The following is a 16,818-nucleotide window of genomic DNA, read 5'->3' as shown; positions in this document are numbered from 1 at the left end:
GGACTTGGGGTCAAACTAGCACAGTTGCATGATCCTGCTGTCTCTTGGGGAGGAGGAGAAAGGGCTGGGCTGGAAGGGCACAGTGTGCAGGTACGTGGGCGAGCATCTGGGACTGGAATCCAGCACTGGGTGAGCTGTAACTTACGGCTGGCGACAAGGGACGCTGGGATGGCGCCAGGTTGTGTGCATGGGGGGCAGGATGAGCGTGGCACCGTCATGCTGACTAGGGCTGGTGCCTCCACGTGCAATGCTGGGTTTTCTCGGCTTGCCCTGCAGGTGGCTGGTGTCGCTGTGGAGGATGAGGTGCATGGCTGGCCCTGCCCCAGAGCAGCTGGTGCTGCTGTGGAGATAGCACAGAACTGGCTGCATGTCTCCAGGAGATCCCCTATGGGACTGGCACCTCTGTGGATCCAGCACAGTGGCGGAAGGGCTGCCTATGGCTGGAGCCATGGAGAAGGGGACTGTGACACTGCAGGGGAGGGGGCTGCACATGGCCAGCACCACGGTAGGGTCTGCACACAGGGGGAGGGGCCTGCACCCCCCGTGCAAGGGGCTGCACCTGGCTGGCAGCACGGTGCAGGGTACAGGGTACCCGTTACACGCCTGGGGTCTCTGCAGATGCTCTGGGCTAAGTGGCAGCAGGGGTCAGAGTGGCAGAGGGGTCTGTGCAGGGGCCCAGCTGGGTGGCTGGGTGGGCCCCTGATGGGGTTTCTCCTTTCAGCTTCAGCCCCTTGGCATTTAACCTCACGTGGGACTCTGGCTGAATGGACGTGTGTCCCCGAACCCCCGCTCAGATCAGCTGTTCAAGGTGTTGCAGGGGAAGCGCAGGCTGCCGCAGATCAGCCATGTTCAGGGACCAGGGACTGAAGCCGCGATAAGGGGACAGGGCTGGGGCTGGGACCCACACAGCCAATGGGGCAGGGGGCAATGGAGGCATCTCCAGCAAACCGGGTTGTTGAAGGACTGCAGACTTGCTCATGCCTCCTGCCCCATAGCACTGCCTGGCGCAACGCTCCTGCACGGAATGCCCTGCCGCAGGAATAACACTCACCACAGGGGCTGGAACCGTATGGGGCCCTGGGGGGGAATCCCACCTCCAACCCTCCTGGCACACTTGTATCCTTTTCCCATCTGCAAGGAGCACAGGGGCCTTCCCAGCCTGGCCAGCGTTTATTGTGGATTCCAGAGAGAGAGCGTGAGCTGGGTATCTGCTCCATGCTAGTCAGCACTGAGCCCAGCACAACGGCACAGCCAGCCCTGAGCAATCGAAAGGGGCAGCGCCCAGGAGGCGGAAGCGAAGGGTTGCACGGCCGTGCTGCGTCCGTGTCGGGAGAGCAGGGCTTCCTCATGGGGACGAGCGCCGAATCAGGTCAGGGGAGCGGGGCAGTAGCAGTGAGGGGCAGCTGGGCCGGGGATCCCGCAGGAGGGCACGGGGGCAGTGATGGATTAGCCCCTGTGCCCCGACCCACTCTGCCCACTCGGCGCTCCTGCGGGGAAGTGGGGGGAAGCCCCTGCTCCCCAATCCCGCTCCCCGGCAGAAGCACGGAGAGGATTGGGGGGGACTGCAGGAGGGAGGGGTGGGGAGCGGGCCCCACTGCTCTGGTGCAGGGCCCCACAAAACCCAAATCCGCCTTTGTGTGGTGGTATGATGTGGAAGAGACATGAGCCTGGGGAGTGAGGGGGAGCAAAGGCTGGGGGTGAACAAACACTAGGGTTAGGGCTACAGAGGAGACCCCAGTCCCACCCTTTCATCACTCCCTTGGCCCAGTGTCCACCTGGAGCTCCCCAGCCCTGGCTGAATAACTGGGCCACAGAGTTCACTGGCAGCTCCGGTGGCCGGGCTCCTGCACCCAGCATGGCTGCAGACGTGGCTGGTTGGCTCGTGGGGTCTCTGGCATTTCCCTCTTCACCTAAATCTTCGTTTCTGAAAAGCAGATAGAGAGGGGCTGAGGGGAGGGGCACCACCTGGGCCCTGCCAAGGGCTGCAGCTGCCACCCGCTGCCATTCAGTCAGCTTTCCTCTGATGAGATAAGGGACGGCCTTCAGAGCCAATGACTGGGACTGGAGGGACACCTCCTTATCCCGAAACATTAATGAGAGGGGTTTTGGGCCACTGCCCTGGAACAGACCCCGTTCCCCCGCCCCAGGGAGCCCCCAGCCCATCTGACCCCATACACCAAGGAGCCCCACCGCTTCTGACCCTGTCCCCCATGCCCCAGGGAGTCCCCTCATCTGATCCCATCCCTCACACCTGTTCCCCATGCCCCAGGGAGCCCCCAGCCCATCTGACCCCATACACCAAGGAGCCCCACCGCTTCTGACCCTGTCCCCCATGCCCCAGGGAGTCCCCTCATCTGATCCCATCCCTCACACCCCAAGGAGCCCCACCCCTTCTGACCGTGTTTCCCATGCCCCAGAGAGCCCCCCATGACATTCTATACCTTGGGGGTAGAGCCACCCTTAGGATTTATGGGGCCCTACCCAGTATTATTAAACTAGTGCCCCTATGCTCCACTGACGGCAGTCCCCAGCTGGCACCGCTGACCCCAATGTGTCGAGGGACCACAGCCACCACCCCCGCCCGCAGACCCCCAGAACCCCCCCATTGCTGACACACATGGAGGCGGCAGTGGCTCAAGGCCGGCTTTGCGCTGTCACATGGGGCGGCATCTTGCCGGAGCCCACGGCCCTCCTGCAGCCCCTCGCCAGTCCTGGCTCACCACGAGCATTGTGACAGGAAGTACCAAGCAGTAATAACAACAACAACAATACAAGTGTGCGTGCGCGTGTGCGTGCGTGACAGAGTGTGTGTTGGGGAGTGTGAGTCTGCGGGTATGTGTGACAATCTGTACTGGGGAACTGTGACTTGTGAGAGGCAGAATGTATGTGGGTGTGATGAGAGCCAGCCTGTGTGTGAGACAGTGTGTGGGTGGGTGGGAAGTGTGAGAGACAGTGAGCGCACTGTCACTTTGTCACACACACACACACACACCCCGCTCGGCCCAGCTCCCCCGCTGACTCCTCCTGGCCTGGCCCTGGCCTGGCCCCCGCCGGAGACCCAGCAGCTCAGGCAGGCAGGGTCCAGGGAGGGACTCTGCTCTGGGCAGTGGTGGGCCAGGCCAGGGAACTGCCAGTGACCGGCCGGGCCGCTCTGGGCTCCCCGGGGCTGGGGCGCCAGAGCCGGCTGAGGAGCAAGGGAGGGAGGGGGTGGGGTTGGGGATGGGGAGAAGCCCACCAGCCCAGCGCGGGGGAGGGGCTGGAGACGAGAGGATTCCAGTGGCAGCCAGTGAGGGGACTGGTGCCCCAGATTTTCGGATGCCCTATGTAGCTGCGTATGCCTGAGGATGGCCCTGCTTGGGGGAGAGTCCTGTAACCCCCATATTCCTCATTTCTATATAATTGTGATCTTGCATATAAAGCAGGCCATGTAAGATAGCAGCTGAAAGGCATTGTTCTATTTAAATATGTATATCATAGAATCATAGAATCTCAGGGTTGGAAGGGACCTCAGGAGGTATCTAGTCCAACCCCCTGCTCAAAGCCTATAATCAATGCCTATGAAATTACATGAATTGTGTTGTATGGTTTTCACTAAAACATTCTGTGGGTTTGAAAAACACCCAAATACTAGATCTGCAGAGACAATGACAAGGGAAGAGGTAACCAACGCCTGGGTGGGTGCTGAACAGACATCACCAGCCATTGTCCAGCAGAGGACTTACAATTCAATGACTCACTCACAGGGGTATTGCTTCATCTTGTGACTCAGCAATGCCCACCAGACATGCCTGGACTTGTGTTCGCCAAACACATGGGCTAAGAGTATAAAAGAGAACACAGGGGCCCATTGCTGGGTCTTTCTCCTGCCCCCAATTTATGCTGCAAGCAACAAGGACACTCCGAAGACTGAAGACTCCAACAGAGGAGACTGGCCCAGGTTTAAGGGACAAACCTGTATATTAAGGACTGCAATATCCAGTGGGGTGAGAAAACCTGCTTAATCTAGATGTTGCCCAGTCTAATAGGATCGAGAGTTTAGATTGCGTGCTTATATTTTATTTTATTTTGGTAACTAACTCTGACTGTTTGCCTGTCACTTATAATCACTTAAAATCTATCTTTTGTAGTCAATAAATTTGTTTAATTGTTTATCTTTACCAGTGAGTTTGCCTGAAGCGTTTGGTAAGGGTGTTTGCTCAGGTTTACAAAGGCTGGTGTATATCCACTTACCACTGATGAAGTGGTGAACCAATTAATAAAATTGCACTGTTTGTCTTGACCAATGCAAGACAGTACATTCTCAAGGCACAAGGCTGGGAGCTGGGGGGATTTGGCTGGTGCCTTTCTCTGTGATTCGTGAGTGGCTCTGGGAGCATTCATGCAATAGAGCTGGGTGTGTGGCTCCACATGCGGGTGTGCTGAGTGATAACAGCACCTGGAGGGGTTTGCTGCTTGTCACTAGCAAAGCATTGTGAGAGACAGCCTGGACCGGGGAAAGTTAAGGGGGCAAAGCAGTCCCACAGCCCCAGGCTACACCCTGGGGATCCCATCACACCCCCCATCTGACCCTGTCCCCCATGCCCCTGACAGCCCCTCATCTACTCCCATCCCCCCATCCCCCCACCCCAGAGAGCCCATCCCAATCTGACCCTGCCCTCTAGGCCTCAGGGAGCCTCTATCACAACTGCACCTGTTCCCACATCCCTTGAGAGCCCCCATATCTGACCCCATCCTCTCACCCCAGGGAGTCCACTCAGACACCAGTTTGTGGTCCATGGGGGAGCTGCCTGAGGCTGGCATAGAAAGGAGACTTTTCCACTTCCTTCCCTCTGCCCTCTCCCTGCCCCCTCTCCCTGCTGAGCTGGGGCTGCACAAGACCATCCCACCCGCTAGGCCTTGCAGGCTGATGGGGGACACGGGGGGCACTTGCCCTGCTGGCTGGGGCGAGTAGAGCAGCAACGGGCCTTGGGGGGTGCAACTCACCATCGAGCAGATGAAATTGATCCGCGGACTCACAGAACCCTGCAACAAAGGGCACATAGAATCATAGAATCATAGACTATCAGGGCTGGAAGGGACCTCAGGAGGTCAACTAGTCCCACCCCCTGCTCAAAGCAGGACCAAACCCAACTAAATCATCCCAGCCAGGGCTTTGTCAAGCTGGGCCTTAAAAACCTCTCAGGGTACGTCCATACTACCCGCCCGGGTCGGCGGGTAGCGATCGACTTCTCAGAGTTCGATATATCTAGACGCGATATATCGAACTCCGAACGCGCTCCCGTCGACTCCGGAACTCCACCACTGCGAACGGCGGTGGCGGAGTCGACCGGGGAGCCGCGGACTTCGATCCCGCGCCGTGAGGACGGGTAAGTACTTCGAACTAAGGTACTTCGAGTTCAGCTACGCTATTCGTGTAGCTGAACTTGAGTACCTTAGTTCGAACCCCCCCTAGTGTAGACCAGGCCTAAGGAAGGAGATTCCACCACCTCTCTAGGGAACCCATTCCAGTGCTTCACCACTCTCTGAGTGAAAAAGTTTTTCCTAATATCCAACCTAAACCTCCTCCACTGCAACTTGAGACCATTACTCCTTGTTCTGTCATCTGCTACCACTGAGAACAGTCTAGATCCATCCTCTTTGGAACCCCCTTTCAGGTACTTGAAAGCAGCTATCAAATCCCCCCTCATTCTTCTCTTCTGCAGACTAAACAATCCCAGTTCCCTCAGCCTCTCCTCATAAGTCATGTGCTCCAGCCCCCTAATCATTTTTGTTGCCCTCCGCTGGACTCTCTCCAATTTGTCCACATCCTTTCTGTAGTGTGGTGCCCAAAACTGGATGCAATACTCCAGATGTGGCCTCACCAATGCCGAATAGAAGGGAATGATCATGTCCCTTGATCTGCCGTGGCGGGGAGAGACACTCTACCTTCTCTCCCCGTCGCAGACCCAGGGCATCCCACAACCCAACCCCCTCATTCCTGGCCCCAGCCAGAGCCCTCACCCCGCCCCCCCACACCCCAACCCTCTCCCCATCCCTGAGCCCCCTCCCACACTCCGAACCCCTGGGCCCCACCCCTGCCACACATCACCTCCATAACAGTGCACATAACAAAATTAATTCCACACATGGATATAAAAATTAGAGGGAACATTGCCTGTGCCTCAGGGTGCAGAGGAAGATGAATCCCCCCCCCCCCATTGCACTGAGCAGCAGGACAGCCAGGACTCACCATACGTGGGGAAGTAGTAGGTGAAGTCCTCGCTCATGTTCATCTCTGTGATGCGCTGCTCGAATTTACCCACGATGGCATCACTGACCCGGACGCTGCGTCCTTTGGGAGGGGTGAAATAAAGAGAATCCAATGGCAGGCACTGTGTTCGGCCCCAGGACACCAGTGACTGTGGAGGGTGGGTCAGGACCCATTCCATGAAATGTTTCTTGTCGGACAGGGGCGGCTCCAGGCACCAGCACGCCAAGTGCGTGCCTGGGGCGGCAAGCCACAGGGGGGGCTCTGCCGGTCGCCGCGAGGGTGGTGGGTGGGCTGCCTTCAGCGGCTTGCCTGCAGAGGGTCCGTTGGTCCCGCGGCTTCGGCTGACCTCCCGCAGGCTGCTGCCGAATCCGCAGGACCGGGGACCTCCCGCAGGCAAGCCACTGAAGGCAGCCTGCCTGCCGTGCTTGGGGCGTCAAAATACCTAGAGCCACCCCTGTTGTCGGAAATGCCAATTTGTTGAAACCAAACCATTCCCAGGGAAAGGGGCAGTTTTGACAAAATTTTCCGCTCTGAAAAAAAAGTTTTTAAATTGTTGAAATGTTTCATTTTGATATTTTCTGAAGAAAACCTTCCAGTTTCTCTGTTTCAAAGTGACTCTACATTTAGAGATGTAAGCTAATTATACTAAAAAAACCCCACATTTTAAATAGTTAAAATTTAAATCATAGAATCTCAGGGCTGGAAGGGACCTCAGGAGGTCATCTAGTCCAACCCCCTGCTCAAAGCAGGACCAATCCCCAGACAGATTTTTGCTCCAGATCCCTAACTGGCCCCCTCAAGGCTTGAACTCACAACCCTGGGCTTAGCAGGCCAATACTCAACATTTTGATTGACCCAGTCGACACTTTTTTCCGATGTTTAGTTTGTGAAAATTTTTGAGATTTTGATTATCTCTGTGCTGGATGGGGCCATTTTCCAACATTTCAAACATGTTTGTGGGGCAGGAAAAGCATTTCAAGCCCAGCTTTAGTCCGAGTCTGGTGATCGTCCATCCAGTGTCTGGAGCCACCAGACCAAATTCAGCCCTCCCATGAGCAAGTGTGATTCCTACCACACACTTGAGCCCCGCCCCAAACCAAGACATTTGCAGCCTCCAGGAAGTGTTGCTGCCACGTGAAATAGAGTCAGCCCCAAAGCCCCACTGCCCTCACCTCCCCACAGCAGAGCCCGACCCCTCCAGCACAGTGCCACCCCTATGTGTGGGGAGCAGCCGGAGCACAAACAGGTCTGGTTCTGGACCCCCTGGCTATAGACCTGAGCTGGAAGGGAGCAGCCTGGAGGAAATGCCCTAGGACACAAGCTGGGGCGCTGAGCAAAGTCACCGCAATCTAACCTGTAAGCAAACAAAACTTGGGGCGTTTGTCTGGGCCCTACCCCATGAGGGCCACTAGTAGCCCCGGGTCCAAACATTCACCCCAGTCTGACGGCCTGCCCCACTGGGCCTCAGGGCCTTGCCATGAGCTGCACACCCACCATAGAGCTTGATGGAGATCTTCCGGAGCTTCTGGTAGTACAGGATGGCGTAGCTGCTGTAGTCTGTCTCCCCCACCACCACATCCACGTTGCTGCTACGGCCTAGGAGTCAAAGCCACGGGAGAGCAAATTATGGACTGGTCTCATGTGTAGGGACCCCAGGCAGGGATCAGGGGCCGGGGCCCCATTGTGCTAGGCTCTGCAGTGACAGTAGCTAGACAATGAAGGCTGGCCAAGGAGAGAAGAGGTGGTTCAGTGGTTAGGGCATGTGCCTAGGAGTCCCCGCTCCACCCTGTGCTTTCTGAGTGCCCTTGTGCAATACGAGTTAGGGGCCTAAGTACTTTAAAACTCTGGTCCTTAGCCTGTCTGTGCCTCAGTTCCCCATCTGATCAATGGGGTAGTAGCCCTGCCCTGCCTCCTAGGGGTGTGTGAGGAGAAATACATGAAGGAATGTTGCAGAGTTGTTGTAGCCGTGCTGGTCCCAGTGTATGAGAGAGATAAGGTCGGGGAGGTGATTTATTGAACCAACATCTGGTGGTGGAAGGGACAAGCTTGCGAGCTTCACAAGAAGAGCGCTATGGAGCTCGAAAGCTTGTCTGGATAGGCCCATCAGTGGATGGAGGATATGGCCATCAGTGGCGATTAGCCAACTCCATGCTGTGGCTGTCTCTAAGCCTCTGACTGCCAGAACCTGGGAGTGGATGACAGGGGATGGATCACTCCATGTTCATATTCTGTTCATTTCCTCTGAAGCTCCTGGAATTGGCCATTGTCCAAAGATGGGATAGATGGACCCCTGGTCTGACCCAGTGTGGCCATTCTTAGGTTCTAATACAAGCTACCTCCTTGTCTCTTCCATTACAGATTGGGAGATGTTCACATACTATGCTGTTGGGGGCCAGAGAATTAACACAGGGAGCAGAATGACTTGGGCTCTCCATCCACAAGCCATGCCCTGACCTCCAGCTGGAGTCCCTACAGGAGCAAACATCAATAGAAGGACAAACAGCAGCTTGGCGAAGCAGAATTGCCCCATGCTGGCCAGCCTCCATATTTCCTTCCACGCTAATAACGGGCAGATCTGGGAGCTCAGCCAGCACCAGGGCCGGCTCTAGGCACCAGCAAACCAAGAGCATGCTTGGGGCGGCACATTTCCAGGGGCGGCATTCTGGCCATCTTTTTTTTTTTCTTCCGGCGGCAAAAGCCTAGATCCGGCCCTGGCAGCAGCAGTGCGTCGTGCGTGGGGGGCGCCCTGGGGCCGCTGCGGTTCGCGCCGCGGGGGAGCAGCGCCCGCACCTTGTGGCTGGGCCGGGCAGGCTCCGAGAGGGGGACACTCGGGCTGGGGGCCGCCCCGCGGGCACACGGAGCCGCCTGCAGGTGCCGCAGGGCGGCCGCCCCCCCAGCGCCGCAGCCGGGGCTGGGCGAAGCGGCCCGAGCCGCCCAGGGACTGTGGCAGGGTGGCCAGAAGCAGCAGCAGCAGCGGGGCCATAGAGGACGGGGCACTGCCGTGCGGGGCTCACTCCCGCTCTCCGGGGCTCCGCTCCCTCTGGGGCTACCCTGCCCCGGCTCCTCAGCCCCCTGCTGGGGCAGTCCCCTGGCTCTGCCCTCCCGGGTCCCAGCCGGTCCTGGAGGCGGGAGCCCTGGCTGGAGGGACCGTGGGCTGAGGCGCGGCCCGGGAGCCCTGCTGCTTACCCCGACCCTGCCAGCGCCGGACCGGCTGGAGGCGAGGGGGGAGTCCAGCGCTGGGCGGCAGGGGGTGCAGGTGGGGGAGGGCACTGGTGGGGGAGGGGGGTTTTGAGCCCAGGGCTAGGGTCGGGGGCAGCCAAAAATTTTTTTGCTTGGGGTGGCAAAAAACCTAGATCCAGCCCTGGCCAGCACGTGCCTTGTCGCTAGCTTGGTTGTTTCAAAGTCCTGCCTAGGAACACGCTAAACACACCCAACGCTAACCTCTTCCAACCCCAGCCCCGCACTCACCTTTCAGGAGGAATCGCCCCTGGGCTTTGGTGGAGCGGTACTGCTGCTTAATCTCCCAGCATACTCCATCCCTGTGCACGTGAAGGGAGAAAGACAGCGTCCGTGTTAGGCTCCTCTGACCCAGCCAGAGAAAAGCCACCGCTTGGTGAGGACTATCAAAGGGCAAAGGGGTCAGATGTGATGCGTTCCGCTGGCGTGGCTGCACCAGGCTGCTGTGTTATTACCCTGGTTTATGTATTATTCATTTGCAGGTGTTATTTTTACACGCTCAAAACGTGTTACGGGGGAGCTCAGTGCAGGGGACGCAGTTTGTCTTCTAATACTCAGCGCTGCGGGACCTTGGGTCAGTCACACAGGGCCAGTTTCACCTGAGTGCCGAGCTCTCTGTGTCACAGTGGGAGCTGCTAGGGGCTGAGCACTTGGAAACTCTGGCCCTGAGTTCTTCTGAAATCTGGCCACGCTGGCCTCTAAGCTAGTTCCCCCCATCCCAGGTATCGAATATCAGACACCTAAAACTCACCCGAAGTGAGCACGTGCCTGATCTGTAAACAGAGGCTGATAAGCCTCCCCCACCTTGGGAAAGGGCCTCAGGGGCTATGGAGGCAGCAGCGTAGAGTGTGTAGAGCACTGGGCTGGGGTCTGCTGCTGGCCTGTTGCGTGACTCCGGGCAACTCACTTCCCTGCTCTGTGCCTCAGTTTCCCCCATCTGTACAATGGGGATAATGATACCGATCTTCTTTGGAAAGTGCTTTGAGCTCCATGGATGACAAGTGCTAGATAGCAGCGCGGTGGCGTTACCTGCCAGTATCACCCACGCGCTGCGGGCAGCCTTCGTTTGAACTGAACGTTCCAAGAAATGTGGGTTTCTGAAGCAGCCATCAGACACGCCTTATGGCAGAGGTGGGCAAGCTACGGCCCGCAGGCCACATCCAGCCCCTGAGCTCCTGGCCCCGGAGGCTCACCCAGGCCCCTCCCCTGCAGCCTCAGCTCACCCCGCCACTGGCGCAATGCTCTGGGCAGCGGGGCTGTGAGCTCCTGGGGCAGCGCAGCTGCAGAGCCCGGCCTGACCCGGTGCCCTGTGCTGCACGGCAGCGCGGCTGTAGCGCCACCAGCCACCAGTGCTCCAGGCAGCCAGGTAGGGGACAGGGAGCGGGGGGGGGGGTGTTGGATAGAGGGCAGGGGAGTTTGGGGTGGTGGTCGGGGGCGGGAGTGTGGATAGGGGTTGGGGTGGTCAGAGGGTGGGGAGCAGGTGGGTTGAAGGTGGGGAGCAGGGGCCCAGAGGGGCAGTCAGGAAGGAGGGGGGGTTGGATGGGGTGGCAGGGGGCAGTCAGGGGCGGGGGTTCCAGGGGCGGTCAGGGGACAGGGAGTGGGGGAGGTGGTGGATGGGGCAGAGGTCCCAGGGGGCCATCAGGGAACAGGGGGTGGGGGTTGGATGGCACAGGAGTCCTGGGGGGCCGTCAGGGGGTGAGAAGCGGGGGGGGGCAGATAGGGGGTGGGGCCGGGCCATGCCCCCCTCCCCAACCAGCTCTCCATACCATTTCCAAAACCCGATGGGGCCCTCAGCCCAAACACTTTGCCTGCCCTTGCCTTATGGGGTGGGGAAGGGGGCTGCGCTAGGTGTCTGGTGACCGTTTAGGAGAAGGGACTCAATCCTGTTTCAGGGCCTAGCGAGTCACACACGAGCTGGCTCTGAATGAATATCCCACAGCTACACGGCAGTGAGTTCCAAGCTAAACTCCCACCGAGGGCAGGGTCACTAGGGAGCATCGGCTTTTGGGCAAAGTTTTCTCATTGACATCAGTGGGCCCAGGATGTTAGCAATTGTTTTTATCACATTACTTCAAACATGCCAGGGCTAGAAGTGACCAAATGCAAAGCCAGGCAGCTGCCTGACCCCTGGCTGACTCGCCAGCTCCGAACCGAAGGTGAGCCGGAAAGTGCCCGGAGGCAGCGCCCTGTGCGCTCATGCAAAGAAAAGGGAAAGGTCAGAGAAAGGCACGTTTGGGGGCACTATGAAAGGGAACGCGGACAGGAAATAATGAGCAATCCCCCTCTCCCCCCGCAGCCAAAGCACTGACGAGAGCGCCTGCAAGGCCTGTGGGTGGGGGTGACATTCTGTACCTTGGGGGAGCACCCTGTCACCCCCCATATTCCTCATCTATAGATAATTGTGATCTTACATATAAAACATGCCTTGTAAGGGATCAGGGGAAAGGTTATGATCTGCTGAAAGTCATTTCTCTATCCATAGATGTATCATTAATGCATGTGAAGTTATGAGATTGTGTTGTGTGGTTGTCACTAAAACATGCTGTAAGAAATCTTTCTTTAGCAGGGTCGGCAGCAGGTAACACGTTGGCCCAGCGCTCCCGGGCTGCAACGCACTCTCTGCATTACCAGCTCAGCAGTGACCCCACGTCTTGCCATCAGCCTTAATGGAGGGCTTTGCTGCTGTGGGCCCGAACCAGCCCAGTGCTTAGCTCCGTGTGCTTGAGCCCACCGAACTCAAGCATGTGCTTTGTAAAACAGGGCTGAGTCCTTGTGCTTAAAGCCAAGCATGTGCTTAATTGCTGTGCTGAATCAGGGCCACACTTCCCAACCTCACCGCCCTCCCTTCCAGTTTGTTCCTCTTTTCCTTGAATGAGGAGCTGCGTGCCGGGGAACTGCCAGGGCTGGCCAAACCCTACACACTGGGCTGGAATATCTTCTGGGTAGAGCCAGACAGAAGCTGTTTGCAGGCCCTGCCGGGGGCCCCCAGACTGGAGCACTGGGGTAGCAGCCAGGACACCTCACACAGACAGGCATCAGCACCATTGAGCTGTTGGTGCTCTCACACGGGAGTCAGGCCTGGCCGCTGGGGTGAGCATATGAGGAAGGGCTGCGGGAGCTCAGCCCCAGGGGGTCGTAAAGCAAGTCCTACAGGCTGGGCTCAGAGCTGTTGCCTGGACTCAGCAAACACACAGCATGGGAGGCCAGGGAGTCTGATCCCAACACCCAGGCTCCCGGCCCAACACGTGCTCCTCAGTGGGCCACTTACAGTTTCCGGAAGGTACTGATGGCCAGCGACTTCCCTTCCGAGGCAGACACCGCCATGGCTGTTGCTTCCAACTGGTGGTTATGTTCTCTTAGGTAGTCACATTTGGAGGCCACACCAACCAGGAACCACTTCCCTGAGAACTACAAGAGGAGCGGGGGTGGCACAATGCAGTCACCTTCGCCCCATCCCTCCCACAGCAAGGGCAAAACTCTGGGTGCTGCTGCTGGGTCTCGAAGCGAGGCCCCTGAGGAGCCAAAGGCAGGAGCTGCAGCATCTGAGCTGGTGGAATCCCTCCTTCCCATGGCTGATAGTGACAAAAGGGCTTATCGGTGACTATCCACCGGGGGCAAGACCCTGACTTACAGGCTCACTGCTCAGCTCCACACACAGACACAAGTTGTGGTTTTAGGGCACCACAGTTTTGGCGCAAGTGCTGTCCCCATGGGCTTAACAAGTGCCTGCTTCCCCGACGGCCAAATGAATTACACAAGGAGCACTGGATTGGGTGCTGGTTACAGCTAGGCAAAAATGCAGCATTCTTTTGGGTGACATTTGCAAACAGTATTTATAGTTTTGTTCCTGGCTACTTCACAGGCCCCCAAATTTTGGTTTTTGGCCTCCCACTCCCCAACGTGCTCATGGAGTGACACTTCTGGCATCAAAACACCTAGACATGCCGCCAGACACTGAACTGTAATTTCTAAGTCTGTTCTTTGAAATGCTGCAGTTTTTGTTTGATTTTTTAAATTACAGAACTGACCAGATTCTGAGCAGAAAAGTAACATTTTGTGAGATTTCAGCTACATTTATCCTATTTCTCAAAATAGAAATGAAATGCACAGATCTGATATTGTGACACATACATAACAGTAGCACCTGATACCCTCCCTGAGACAAGGCCCCATTGTGCAGCGGGCATGGGTATTTGGCTCGTGGGGGCCCCACAGCTGGGCTCTGCGGGAGAGGGGGTTCGGGTGTATTGGCCGGGGGCGGGGCATGGCTGGGCTCTGCGGGGGAGGGGCAGAGAAACAGGAACTGGGTTGTCATAGGGGTTTCTTTAACTCTCTACTCCTGGGGAATTTTTGTGTGTGTCTGTAGTGTTAGTCTATAAGGTGCCACAGGACTCTTTGCTGCTTTTACAGATCCAGACTAACACAGCGACCCCTCTGATACTTGTAGTGTTACAGACATACTTGCTGACAGGTATGTTGAAATAAATTTCCAAAATAATTTAAACTGGCGTGATTATGTAGAGTTATTTTGACAAATAAAATGTGCAGAATTTTAAAATATTGTGTGCAGAATTTTGAATTTGTTGGCACAGGATGCCCCCGGGAGTAGGCACATAGTGTGGCCAGAGGGTTGGCGCCTACTGCTTGGGCTGGTGGGCCAGCCCCGGGCATAAGGGCATCACAGTGGCCACAGAGCAGCTTGTGGGGACTTGGATTCCCTTTCGCCACCCCAGCTCTGCAGCACAAAGCCCTTTCCCTGGGGCTTGGTGCAGGGAGGCGGGAGCTGGCCCCATGTTTCTATAGCATCGCCCGGCAGTAGCTTTCTAGGCACCTCAGCAGTCACACAGGAGCTCCCCAGGCACTGCCTCAGGTTAGCTGTTGAGAGCCAGACGCTGGGGCAGGGGAAAGAGCTGCTCACACCCCTTCTCTGCCTGTCCTCAGGGGCGCGTGCACCCAGCTGCCAGACTGAGAAATGCCGTGCTGGAGCCTGGGCACCCGGCTGGGGTTCTCGGGGCATGGGCATACCACAAGCAGCAGCAGAGTGAGCTCCCCTCCTAACCAACCTCAGCCCCCCAGCGCCCCCCCCCCCATGGCCCCCTGAGTATTTAGCATCTTTGCTGGGGCTCCTGGGGGAAACTGGAGTGAGACTCCAGACCACTGAGTGTTCAGCAACACTCAGCTCCCAGGAGCCTCGGGACCCTTCGCTGACACCCTGCTGAGGTAGCCCCGGCGGGCCACAGCCACAGGGGAGATTTCAGCCCCTCTAAGCAGCCCGGCATCTTTAGCATGCGCAGTAGCAGCTCGTGCTTTTCACTCTGGAGGTCCCTGGTTCAATCCTGGGATATTGGCCAAGGTAGCAGCCGTCACCCAAGCCCGTCTCTTGGGGCTGGGCAAACCCAGACGCCTGCCTGGCAAGTTATGGAGCAGGTCAGCAGCTCTAGCACAGAGGACCCCCTGGGGAGCTGTGCCAGTGCCCGGGATGCCCAGCGTTCCCCAGTCCCTCCCTCACCTGCTGGAGGTCAAAGTTCTCCTGTATCTTGATCTTCTCAAAGAGACTCTCCAGGGCTGGGGGCCTCCTTTGTCTCTGCCCAGGAGCAAGTGAAGCAAGAAGGAGCACGAGGAGCAGGCTGGGTGCGGCAGGCGCCATGGTCTCTCCCCAGGACCATCTAAGCCCCTTGGTGAACCTGGCTGTGGTTGGTGGGGCCCTGGGGGAGGGGAGGGCTGGGCTGGTTGCTTATTAAGCCACTCTGCTTCTCTTACTGGAAGTGACCAGAAGCAAATCTCTAGGCTGTTTACATAGCGGGGGCCGTGTGACCAAAGCTCCCCCCGGCACTATGCCCCCCACAGGGGAACAGCTGTGCAGTCCAGGAGTCCCTGAACGTCCAGGCAGCCCTCCCAGGCCTTGGTCACGTGTCTCAGGGCTCTCTCTCCCCAGCCCAGCATGCCAAAGGTAACATCCCATAGTGCACCTCCCTGTGCAATAGCCAGAACCTGAATTAACTCATGCGCTTAGGGAGAGCTAGGCAGGGAGAGCTGCGCTGCGTGTGGAGCGACAAACTCCTGCTGCACACTGCGAGACGGTGTGCCAGGAAGAGCGGGCATTGACCTCCACAAATGACAAGTGACAGAAAGGGGCTCATCTGGCCAAGCCATAAACTGGGCTTAATTCCAGCGAGCCTAAGGCCCAGACTCAGCAAAGCACTTCAGCACATGCCTCAAGCCAACCCGAGTCAGCACTTAAGCACGTGCTTAACTGTAAGCACTGAAGTTAATGGGACTTCTTTGCTGCCTGGGATCCTTCTAGCCTTGACTTCAGTAAAGCAAAGTTTGCTCCACCTTCCTGGTATTTTCCTATATTACTTCCTGATGTCTGATCAGCTTTATGCCAGGAAGCATGAGGACTGCTAACCCTGAAACTTATCACTGTTAGATTTTTTTCACATTACAGTTCAAATTCTGCTCTTCAACACACCTGTATAAATTCAGCATAACTCCATGGGCTTCAGTGCAGGCACCAGTGTGAGTGAGAATTTGTTCCTGTTCAGGTTGTAAAAGTAAAGCAAAAACTAACTGAAATTTAAAAAATATGTCAATGCAAACAGTCCGCTCTGTAAGCAAAAGTCAGGCTAGCCGTAACCCTAATAACGCAAAATTTGTAAAAGCAAAAATTGTGTAAGGCAAGTAGAAAAAAACTGTGTAAAAAGTTGTTGCAACCTTGTGTTAAATAAGTATAAAATGTAAACCATAGTCTAAATAAAGGTAAAAAATATATATATCAAAATAACCTAGGTATGAACAAAATGCAGCTGTTGCTCATTACTGTATGTATCAAGGTATAAATGCTGCTGTGATTGTTTACCTGTAAAAAAACCTGTTTAGCTCTCTCCCTCCAGCCAACTGCTAAAAATAAAAAGTATCTAACTTGCTGCACCCAACCTAAAAGTAAAAACTCTGTTTTTCTCCAACAAGGTCAAACTTGTTTTTTAAAACATATTCAGCTTCAGCTATTTGCTCAAGCATATCCAGGGGCGTTGGAACAGAGAGAGAGAGAGAGAGAGAGCGTGTGTGTGTGCGCGCGCTGAGAGCCACTGAACCAAACTGTAAACCCTAGATTAAATTGCAGCAAGGGCGGTTTAGGTTGGACATTCGGAAAAACTTCCTAACTGTCAGAGTGGTTAAGCACTGGAATAAATTGCCTAGGGAGGTTGTGGAATCTCCATCACTGGGGATTTTTAAGAGCAGGTTGGACAAACACCTGTCAGGGATGGTTTAGATAATACCTAGTCCTGCCTTGAGTGCAGGGGTCCCTCTCAAGGTCCCTTCCACTTCTA

At 56.4% G+C, this 16,818-nt stretch overlaps 1 protein-coding gene across 1 annotated transcript; it reads right to left on the bottom strand.

Moving 5' to 3' along the window:
- Window positions 1-1,151: 1,151 nt before the first annotated feature.
- C8G (complement C8 gamma chain) lies at window positions 1,152-15,205 on the bottom strand. The gene is made up of 7 exons (XM_044993138.1): window positions 14,997-15,205; window positions 12,756-12,895; window positions 9,719-9,789; window positions 7,745-7,846; window positions 6,230-6,331; window positions 4,984-5,022; window positions 1,152-1,924 (listed from the first exon to the last, which is right to left on the bottom strand). The coding sequence occupies exons 1-7, from the start codon at window positions 15,132-15,134 to the stop codon at window positions 1,911-1,913; spliced, it is 606 nt and encodes a 201-aa protein (XP_044849073.1). The 5' UTR covers window positions 15,135-15,205; the 3' UTR covers window positions 1,152-1,910.
- Between the last annotated feature and the right edge of the window lie 1,613 nt (window positions 15,206-16,818).

Source organism: Mauremys mutica, chromosome 18 (assembly GCF_020497125.1).
Source record: "Mauremys mutica isolate MM-2020 ecotype Southern chromosome 18, ASM2049712v1, whole genome shotgun sequence".
Taxonomy (NCBI): Eukaryota; Metazoa; Chordata; order Testudines; family Geoemydidae; genus Mauremys; species Mauremys mutica.
The sequence above is the reverse complement of the archived record's forward strand: the minus strand, read 5'-3'. Positions and strand labels throughout refer to the sequence as shown.

Excerpts from the sequence above, each read along its gene's own strand:
- C8G (XM_044993138.1), bottom strand. The coding sequence starts at position 15,134 with ATGGCGCCTGCCGCACCCAGCCTGCTCCTCGTGCTCCTTCTTGCTTCA. Across the intron at positions 12,896-14,996 it reads AGAACTTTGACCTCCAGCAG|TTCTCAGGGAAGTGGTTCCT; the intron begins GTGAGGGAGGGA and ends CTCCTCTTGTAG. Across the intron at positions 9,790-12,755 it reads ATCAGTACCTTCCGGAAACT|GGATGGAGTATGCTGGGAGA; the intron begins GTAAGTGGCCCA and ends TCACGTGCACAG.